General features: G+C 34.4%; 1 protein-coding gene across 1 annotated transcript in view; it reads left to right on the top strand.

Moving 5' to 3' along the window:
* Nucleotides 1-11,450, top strand: part of PROS1 (protein S) — a 75,879-nt gene that overhangs the window by 28,249 nt on the left and 36,180 nt on the right. Inside the window, exons 2-3 of the mRNA XM_076001034.1 lie at nt 1,487-1,644; nt 5,491-5,515. Coding sequence (XP_075857149.1) covers nt 1,487-1,644; nt 5,491-5,515 — 183 coding nt within the window. The remainder of the gene's footprint in view (nt 1-1,486; nt 1,645-5,490; nt 5,516-11,450) is intronic.

Genomic DNA, 11,450 nt, shown 5'->3' with positions numbered 1-11,450 from the left:
AAGGAAGAAATGCCAAGAAGTAAATGTTTATGGTGGTTTTTTTCCCTAAGTTCATTTGACCTTGTTTTTTTTATTATTGAATCAATGTATTCATCATTCAATGAAAGTGTTATTGTTTTCCCCAGAAAGAATCATATATTTGCTACTCCTCCCACATAGCTGGGACTACAGGCTTGTGCCACCATATCCAACTAATTTTTTCTATTTTCGGTAGAGACTGGCTCTCGCTCTTGCTCAGGCTGGTCTCAAACTCTTGAGCCCAAGTGATCCTCCTGTCTTGGCCTCCCAGAGTGCTAGGATTACAGGCAGGAGCCACCACACCTCGCTGCTACCATTCCCCTCTTAATAGATATTTAGGTTGTTTCTAATTTTTTGATCTTACAATCTTTCAGTAAATGTTCTATACATGTTTTTTCCAGCACACATGCATATGTGTAGGACATAGAAATAAAGTTGCTGAATTAAAGAGTGTGTGTGCTTTAAATTTTACCAAATTATCTTCAAATACTGCTTACCCATTTATATTCCCACCAACAGTGTAACAAGAATACATGTTTCCCTTTATCCTGATCAATAATTGTTATTATCAGTCTTTTAAATTTTTGCAAATCTAATAGACAAAAACCTAATATTTTTTAAAAACTTGTATCCAACATTGTATGTTTGTTACCTTTTTTCTCTGTAGTGATAGTTTATATGATTCTGTTTATACTTTTCTTTATATTTTTTATGTTGTTTAAATGATTTTGTATATAACCTTGCACACATTTATTTATTGTTTGTTTTTATTTTGCAAAAGTAGATTATAAATTCTGTATGTAATTTTTTCCTATTCTATATGACACAAGCATTTCCCTCCAATTTGTTGCTTGATATTGAACATTTTTATATTATTTTGGTTGTTGGACTTGTTAAAAGTTTTTATGAAGTCAAAGTTACCAATTTTTTCTCTCTGCCTTTTGTATTTTGTATAATGTTGTTTGTTCATGAATTTTTATTTTCCTGTTTGTATGAATAATCAAATGCTGTAGCTTATCTAATACCTCTTAAAAAGCTGATTAGACTGTACTCCTGCATTTGTATATTTCCACAGAGATCACAAAAATTTCTCATGAAAATTGAGAAAGTTTATTATTTCTGCTTTAAAGATGGTGTGACTATGACTTTTGACATAAGCATTTTAGCATGACGTTTTTTCCATTGTAATCATAAGGTAAACATTGCATAGCATCTTGTGTGTTTGAGTTCAAGCACGAATAATTTGTGTAGATTATACAAGTGCTGTAGCTGCACATCAAACCTGCTCTCTGAGTTGTTAACCAATGTGCTTATATATCTGCATTTTTTTCTTAGTTCAACCATATTGATTTTAAATGTCATGCAATTCATAGGCAGAAAATAGTTTTAACTCTTCTTATTGAATAAAATAATATATTTTATTAAGGAAATGGAAGATTTATTCATATAAACTTATTTTTTCCTTTAGTTTTGTCAAAACAACATGCTTCACAAGTCCTGGTTAGGAAACGTCGTGCAAATAGTTTGCTTGAAGAAACCAAACAGGGTAATCTTGAAAGAGAATGTATTGAAGAACTGTGCAATAAAGAAGAAGCCAGGGAGGTCTTTGAAAATGACCCTGAAACGGTAAGAATCCATGGAAATTATCAAGTATGCACACCTAGACATACAATTACAGATTGAACATTTACAGCTTGAGTTCCCTTGCATTCCATTTTAAACTTAATGATTTTGTACATCACCTTCCACACGTAACCACTTCCATTTCAGGAAGTGCTGTGGAAGGTGGGCTTGTTACAAAGATACTATTGCCAATAATAATCTGTTCTGACCAAGGTGTAATTCAATTATACTTCATTATCAGCAAATAGTATTCACCTCATGGTCTGTAAATATTTTTTCCCACCAGAATTTGGTAGTATGAGGGGGATGGGAGAGGACGTCTCAAGTATAATGTGTGTATGTGTGTGTGTGAGTGTGTGTGTGTGTGTGTGTGTGTGTTTGGATTGTTATCACTATGCTTTGTTCAATCTCTCTATTGGCATTTATTTTTAACTAGGCTTTGGAAAACAGGGCCATCTAATCCAGAACTTGGTATGTAGCAGATACTCAGTGAATGCCTAATGTAGAATTCATTACTGTGTACTGTGTACACTGAGTAAACTTTAATTTATTACATATACCCTTGGAAAGCTTTCTGAATCTACTTTATATAAGCAATAAGCCCTAGGATTACAATTTATACTTTCAGTGTATGAAATTTTCTAAGTTTGTGGAGAAAAATCTAGGCCGGGCGTGGTGGCTCACACCTGTAATCCTAGCACTCTGGGATGCCAAGGCGGGTGGATTGCTCAAGGTCAGGAGTTCGAAACCAGCCTGAACAAGAGCGAGACCCCGTCTCTACTATAAATAGAAAGAAATTAATTGGCCAACTAATATATATAGAAAAAATTAGCTGGGCATGGTGGTGCATGCCTGTAGTCCCAGCTACTCAGGAGGCTGAGGCAGGAGGATTGCTTGAGCCCAGGAGTTTATGGTTGCTGTGAGCTAGGCTGACGCCATGGCACTCACTCTAGCCTGTGCAACAAAGCGAGACTCTGTCTCAAAAATAAAAAAAAAAAAAGAAAAAGAAAAATCTAATCACAAGGATCCCTAAATATCATACAGAAATATGGGACCCCTAGACCTTATCTTTAGTCCCTCTAATTTTCCTAGGGGAGTCTGAGGTTTTAGTGAGCTATAATGACACCACTGCACTCTAGCCAGGGCAACAGAGCAAGGCTCTGTCTAAAAAAAAGAAAAAGAAAAAAATTATTGTGAGGGGGACTTTGAGAATTCTAATCAGATAACCTTCAGGTTACCTCCGATATTTTTCCTGAGATGAACTGTATAACCTAAGCAAAAGAGGGAGAACCCATGTACAAAGGACCTCACATACTTCTTCCATGGCTCCCAGGACGATGAGAATTGATAAGAGATAATGAGCAGGAACCATTTGTTTATGGTTAGAATATTTGTCCAAATCAGTAGCAACTTGTTTTCTGGGGCTGCTAGTTAATCCTTTTTACCTCCACCTGTTCTAATAGGTTAAAAGGGAATTTATACCAAGGTACTCAAAGATTAATTATTAATACTCTTCAGAAATGAATGAAATGTTTCTCTCCATGGTTGTTGCTTTTGTGGCTATGCAATTGACAGGACAAAGATATTTTATTCCACACAATATGGTAGAATACTTTTATTACATAGGAAACATATATAATGTATATATGTTATATGCCTGATATTTATATTATAAATGTGTTTTTGACATATTTTGTATTTCCATAATAAAAAGGAATGTGTATATATTGTATAGTAAAAATTACAAATTTCCATAATGAAAAGGAATACAGTGTATATATAATTGTGTGTGTGTATATATGTGTGTATGTGTGTATATATATATATATATAGTGTCATATGTGTTATATTCCTTTTTATTATGGAAATGTTAAATACCAAAGTAGAGAGAAAAATGTAATAAATTTACCTACCCCTGGTTCAACAATTATCAACCATCTGCCATTCTTATTCTGCCCATTTTTAACCCATCCATTCTATTTTTTTTTGAGACAGAGTCTCGCTTTCTTGCCTAGGCTAGAGTGAGTGCCATGGCGTCAGCCTAGCTCATAGCAACCTCAAACTCCTGGGCTCAAGCGATCCTCCTGCCTCAGCCTCCCGAGTAGCTGGGACTACAGGCACGAGCCACCATGCCCGGCTGAATTTTATATTATATATATTAGTTGGCCAATTAATTTCTTTCTATTTTTATGGTAGAGACGGGGTCTCGCTCAGGCTGGTTTTGAACTCCTGACCTTGAGCAATCCGCCCGCCTCGGCCTCCCAGAGTGCTAGGATTACAGGCGTGAGCCACCGCGCCCGGCCCCATTCTAATTTTTGTTTTGTTTTTCTGGAATATTTTAAGGCATGGCTGCATGCCCAAGATATCATATTACTACATCACCCATAAACACTTGAGTGTGTATTTCTAACGTTGTAGATATGTTCTTTTTTTTTTTTTTTTTTTTTTTTGGTATATATATTTTTAGTTGGCCAATTAATTTCTTTCTATTTTTGGTAGAGACGGGGGTCTCGCTCAAGGCTGGTTTCGAACCCCTGACCTTGGGCTATCCGTCTGCCTCGGCCTCCCAGAGTGCTAGGATTACAGGCGTGAGCCACCGCGCCCGGCCTAGATATGTTCTTAGAAATTAGGGTCTAAGTAGCAGAAGGAGGAATAAGGGAGAAGACTGCAATGGAGAGAAGAAAAGATAGCAATAAAGGAAAACTCCTTTATGCATGTCCTCCCCTCTGTTAACTCTAACATTGGTCTCATTGACAGAAAAGAAAAAGATGACAGAGACAGGAGGACAAAAATGGGAAAAATGAAATGAAAGGAAAAAAAATTGTTAATGTTTATCATTTTCTACCCTACCCCAACCACTCCCTGACCACATCCCTAGTACTCTAGGGCACATTTCCAATCTTCACCCTGTTGCTTACCTCTCCACTGTCCCTAATATATTCCTTTCACTATCATATATCACCTTTTGAAGCCCATTTGTTGTTGCTTATCCTTCTGGCTTTTCTTCTGTAGAAGACAATACTGTTGTCTGAATTACTTGCTGGGAGATTTCATCCTTATAAACCAGTAGGTAAGTGTTGTATAGGTTTATATGTGAGAGGATGAAAGAATGGGGACTGTACTAGATGACTCTGTACTAGATGAAGACATGTTTTGTACTTACTAAGTTGTAAAATTAAGCATAATATGTTTTTGTGCAAAAATTCTGGTTTCTCATGAGGTGTTCTTGTGTTGTTAATGCTACATGTTAGATATATTATGAATGCTTTTGTGGACCAGCCTGGGAAATTACTGTCAGAAATTTCTAACATTTTTCTTCCTTTGGTAAGGTACATTGCTTAGTCCAAATTATTGATTTACAGACAAACTTTTGGTACACAACCAATTTATAAGTAAAGTATTGCATATACATAAGATGCTACAAAATAAATGTTCAGTTTAATTAACTGTTATTCAACATTGACTCTGTGTGGATGATTATCATGACACTAACTGTGTCAAATGAGTATCTGTTCATTATGGAAAAATTTAAGTATTTACAAAAAAGGAGCATATATGATTATATTTAATGTCTTAAATAGGATTTATTTTCAGATTAGAAGCTTTTAAAACATGAGTTAAGTGATTAATATTGCCTTAAGGCCACACATCTTATTGGTTTAACTGTATTACTTATCTTCTCTCTTGGTATATTTTACTATAGAAAAAATATGATATTATAATGTGAAAATGACCGTTGTATGTAATTTACATGCAGTTTAATATAAAAACATATTATAAAATTAAGTTTTAACTTTTTAATGAAATTTAGGTTTGATAATATATATTTTTTCTTTTTTCTCTTTCTAGGATTATTTTTATCCAAAATACTTAGGTAAGTTCAAGCATCTTAATCATATAATCATATAATAGAAAGGAACTTACATAGGTTCAAGTCTAACTCTCTACCCATATATTCCATCCAATATAATTTCATTATACTGGAGATTTCATTTTATATGCAATTTTGATGTTCTTTTATTTAAATACATGCAGACAAATTTGGACTTATTCTTTTATTACCATGTGGCATTTTGACTTTTGCATGATGAGTCTTCGGGCTAATGTTTAGTTGTATTTAGGTAACAAGACTTTTTTTGTAAGTATATGAATTTTCATGGGTTATCTTTTAACGAAAGGAAAGATCTCTAAACTCTTCAGAGATTATGACATAAATAATTATCATTTAAATAGTTATAGAAATCATTAACAGCTTATCTCTTTACAACACCATTTCATCAATTCCTGCAGTATCCTGTCCATGTTCTGTTTTTGGATATGATTCTGTGCTCTCAAGGAGTGAGGTAGTATTTCCACACTCAAATAGATTAGATGATTTCAATTACATATCAATTAAAGGTAACAAGGCTCCAGTTTGCTTTAAGCAAATAGAGAAATGTTTTATATTCATATTCCTTGAGCGAGTTGTTGGTATTTCCAAAAATAAAAGTGGAGAATAATTTGTATACCTCTCTCTGATGGGATTCTCTGTAGTCGTAGAACACAGAGATGTGCTCTCCCTCCTCCTTTAGGTTCCAAATATTGCTCATCCATGCATCTTTCCACCCTACTCTCATCCTAGCCAATTTGAAATGAAAGGTAAATATTCTTTGAAAATAAAAAGTAGAAATGGGCTCCGATATAATAACTATGCAGCTTAGAATTTTTAATATAATTTTGCAAATAATGGTTTATTAAACTCTAACTTCTCATGAATTTTGAAGGTTTAATTATAGTTTAGGAGCTTTATTTTTGTTTGGTTTTGTTTCTAAATATCCATGCAGAGATTCTAAGGAACATCATGAGATGAAGGAATATTAGAACTTTCCCATTGTTCTTAAAGAGCCTTACACTGAAGTGATGTATCACTTAACGAGAGGGATACATTCTGAGAAATGCATCATTAGGCTATTTTGTCGTGCAAACATTATAAAGTGTACTTACACAAACCTAGATGGTATAGCTTACTACACATTAGGCTATATGTTATAGCCTATTGGTTTTAGGCTACAAACCTGTACAGCATGCTACCGTACTGAATACTGCAGGCAGGGGCCAGTTCACTGTCTCTCAGACCGTTGGAGGGTGGTTGGAGAGTGCAGTGCACATTCCTCACATGCGTACTGTGGGCCCGGGACAAGTCAGCTGCTAAGAGTGCTGTGCACATTCCACACATGCCACTGTGGGCCTGGGACAAGTTGGCTGCTAAGCAGGACAGGCAGCGGCAAAAACACTGGGCGGGCCGGATAAATGTCCTCCGCGGGCGCATGTGGTCCGCGGGCCATAGTTTGAGGATGCCTGACTGCAGGCAATTATAGCACAATACTAAATATTTGTCTATCTAAACATACTTACACACAGAAAAGGCAATGTTCTGCACTATGACCTTACAATGGCTAAGTTGTCATTAGAAGATAGGAATTTTTCAGCTCCATTATAATCTTAGAGGACCACCATGGTATATGTGGTTTGTCATTGACTGAAATGTTGTTATGCAGCCCATGTCTATATTTCTGTTTACCTTTGGGACAATTAAGAAACTAAGAGCCCGTGACCACTGGGTAGAAGACCCTTTAGAACCAGGAGCTCTTTTCCATAGATAAGGATATTGTTACTCTTCCATTTTTTAAGTGTCAACGTTGGTCTGAAGCTTTGTTTTTGTTTTGTTTTTATTTAGTTAGTTATTATTCTTTCATTTTTTTCTACTACCATACAATACGAATTTTATATTTGTGGCATATCCTGAGCCAAGGAGACTCAGCTATAATATACTACACTTTAGTTCACCCTCTCATCAACTGTAGGATATCAATTCTGTGGTTTCTCTTTAGAATGCCATGTCATTTTACATTTCTGTTCTCTTTGCTGCTGGGTGTTTTCTAGTTGGCCTATTACTATTTCTTTTTATAATCTCCAATCCAACATTTCTTTTTTGCAAGATCTTAAAATTATTTAAGAATTATTAAGTATTAAACTATATGTTCTATAGTTTTCTCATTTGTCAAATGGATAGAAATAATTTACCTGATAAGTTTGTAGCAAGAAATACAATGAGATGTTTTCAAAGCACTTAATAAGATATTTGTCATAGGCCGGGCATGGTGGCTCATGTCTGTAATCCTAGCACTCTGGGAGGCCGAGGCGGGCAGATTGCTCGAGGTCAGGAGTTCGAAACCAGCCTGAGCAAGAGCGAGACCCCCGTCTCTACTATAAAAATAGAAAGAAATTAGTTGGCCAACTAATATATATATGTAGAAAAAATTAGCTGGGCATGGTGGCGCATGCCTGTAGTCCCAGCTACTCAGGAGGCTGAGGCAGGAGGATTGCTTGAGCTCAGGAGTTTGAGGTTGCTGTGAGCTAGGCTGACGCCATGGCACTCACTCTAGCCTGGGCAACAAAGTGAAACTCTGTCTCAAAACAAAACAAAACAAAACAAACAGATATTTGTCATGCTAGTCCTCTTCATTTTTCTTCCCTGGCTTCCCTTCTGTTCCCTTTTTTTTTTTCCTTCGACATTCTATAGTTACTAATATCAAACTTAAATAATTTCCTTCAAATTTGGAAAAGCCATAATACAAAAATTGTCAGGTGATTTATTTATTTACATATTACTGTGTCTATAGATACTGAAGTGCAACAAGATTTAGCTGCCATATCTTAAAGGGGCAATGGAATATAGGTATACATCCTTGAAAAATATTTCTTCTTTTCGAAAATTACATTTACTTTCTAAAACAAGTATTACATTTACTTTCTAAAACAGGTATTACATGTACTTTCTAAAACAAAAATCAAGCATTTGTACTGTCAAAGTGGAGGAAAGACAAAATATCAAGACTATTTCAGCTTCTCAATTTAGGTGTAGAAATTTAAATATTTTGTAATAAAACTAGACAGTGTTTAGCTCTTATAAATTATAAGCTTTCATTAAAAAATATATTAATTATTAACCTTTGCCTCTTAGAGCCTTGTAATGAGGCAGTGTTCTTGCACACAACACTCCAGAAGATGTATTCCTTTGATCACAGAGTACATTTAGATAAAGATAAATAACATTTGAATACAGCATTATGTGTTCTGGGGAAATTCCTTAGATAAAATATTTTCCTTTTCTCCTTTCATCCCTTTTAGTTTTTTTCTTTTCTGGCTCCACCTAACTTTCTTTTCTCTTTGCCTGTCTTGGCAGCATGGTAAAAAACTAAAGTATGAAAAAAAAAAAGAAAACCTCAAAAACAAAAACACAAGATGTGGGCATTAGTCCCAGACCTAAAAATTTCTAGCTGTGTCAGGTTAAGCAAGTTACTTAACTATTTAACTTTTCAGGTTCTGTATTTTAAAATGTGTACTATAACTACATTTTCTAACTTCAGAGCTCATATATATGGATAGATTTTTTTACTCTGTCAAATTTGTTCAAATGTAAAGTATTATTATTTAATCAACCCATCATATGAAACAAAAATATACTTTTTATTATGATTTGGTTTTTGATTCAAATTTTATATTTTGTTCTTTACTTATATATAAGTATATGTGGTGAATCCCACTGTTGAAAACAGAAAAAAAAAAATGCCCTACCTAAGTTAAACTTTTCTGTCATTTGATGTGTATATGCTATAGCCTATGGCAGGCCCTAAGTTAAGGGGGAAAAAAAACTTTATAATCCTGTCCCTGGCAAACTTAACAGTAGTTTCACTAATTATGACAGCTCATACAGGAAGCTCTTTATAGTGAGATAAGGTCACCAAAGAAATTAGACAACTGTGACCCATACTTTTTGGAGAGAATTTAGACTTAGTTTAAGGGTTCATAAAGCACTTCAGTCCATCCACATATCTCACTCACTGTCTTAAAACATGCAATTTGGAAAAAAACACCCTGTGTTTCACTGTACAAACATAAGTTTTTAATTATGTTGTTTGTTCCTTAGGAAATAAGATGAATAACTCTACCATCTGTATAGTCCTGTGAAAATATCACCTGATAGAATGAATAATTCTGTTAATGAAAGAGAAATTTCCTGGGAAGAATACTAAGCTCTGAGCCTGAATATAAACATTAGAATTCATTTTTAGTTTCTAGCTCCTGCCGAGTTAGTGAATTATCCCAAACTACTGACTCCCTCCCTTCAAATCCTCTCTAGAGAAACAATAAGATTCCCGGCATTAATAATAGCAAAATAAAATGAAAAACAACAAGAAGTATAAGAAAAGTGTAAAAAGCCCAGGTGGACTGAATGTGGGCTTGACCTGGTGTGTGTGGGTGGGGAATTGGGGTGCTGACAGCTGAGGCAGCAGAGAGACAACAGATTGGAGGATTTTAAAAGTGACCTAAACTTTCAAATCAAAAAAACAAGCCAAAAAAGTACACGAGATCAAACCCTGACTAACAAGAAATTAAAAAAATAACAATAATAGAGATAGAAAAAAAGTGAAATAGAAGAGAGGACTAACAAAAGCAAAGTGTCATTCTTTGAAAATGAGTTGGATTGACATCTGGCTAGAACAATTAAGGAAAAACAAACAAACAAAAATGCCAATACACAAAGTATAGGATGAAAAGGGGAGGGAGCTTAAATCCAACATATATTGAAAAGGTAATCATAAAATATTACAAACAGCTATACCAAAATACATTTGGAAACCTAGATAAAATGGGTATTTTCCTAGAAAAATATATTTATAATTTCATAGGAAGCAATCAAGAACTGGGTTATACGAATACATACTAAACAAGTTACAACTTCGGTCAAAGCCCTCTTGTCATTATTTCCCCCCAGACCCAGACCCAGGTGGTTTTACAGATAAGTTCTTCCAAATTTAGAGAAATTGTTAATTTTTCTCTTATAAAATTGTCCTAAAAAATGGAAAAAGATTCTATATTGTGAGCTTATTTTAAGAGGCTTGTATAATCTTGACTCCAAAACCAGATCAGGACAATATAAGAAAATAAAAATATAATTTCTTTTAATTTTTTAATCCTAAATAAAATGATATCCAGTCTATTCTAAAATGTGTTAAAAATAATACATCATGATAAAATAGGGTTTATTCCAGAACTTAGTTTAACATTAGAAAGTCTATCAGTATATTGAATTCTCCATAGAAATATATATTATTAATTACCCTCGTACATATAGAAAAAGCAGTTGATGAAGTACAACACTTAATTGTGATAAAAACTTTTGTCAAACTAAGAATATAAGAAAAGTTTCTGAGCTTTGTAAAGCTTAAGTATAGAGAAACTATATAATTTATCTTACAAATTCTGCTCCTTCAGTATAGGATTATTATCTAGATAAATGCCAGATACAAAAGAATAAAATAGGATTGTTCTGGGCAAACAATGTGTTGGACTTCCCAGCCTCCAGAACTATAAGAAATAAATTTCTTTACCTGGTCTCTGGTATTCTATTATAGCAACACAGAGCAGACTAAGACATAAGATTGGTACCAGAAATGGGGTTTTTGCTATAACACCTGAAAATGTGGAAGTGGATTTAGAACCAGGTAATGGCTAGAGGCTACAAGAATTTGGAGGAGTAGGCTAGAAAAAGTCTAGATTGCCACAAATGGAGAATTGAAAGTGATTCTGGTGAGAAGTCAGAAGAGAAGAAATGGAGGGGAAGTCTGGAATTTCTTAGAGATTACTTAAGTGTCATGATAAGAATATTGGTAAAAATATGTATGGTAAAGGCCATTCTGATGAGGTCCCAGATGGAAATGAGAAAAAAAGCATTGGAAACTAGAGTAAGGGTCATCTTTGTTACA

This window comes from Microcebus murinus, chromosome 1 (genome assembly GCF_040939455.1).
Source record: "Microcebus murinus isolate Inina chromosome 1, M.murinus_Inina_mat1.0, whole genome shotgun sequence".
Taxonomy (NCBI): Eukaryota; Metazoa; Chordata; class Mammalia; order Primates; family Cheirogaleidae; genus Microcebus; species Microcebus murinus.
The sequence above is the reverse complement of the archived record's forward strand: the minus strand, read 5'-3'. Positions and strand labels throughout refer to the sequence as shown.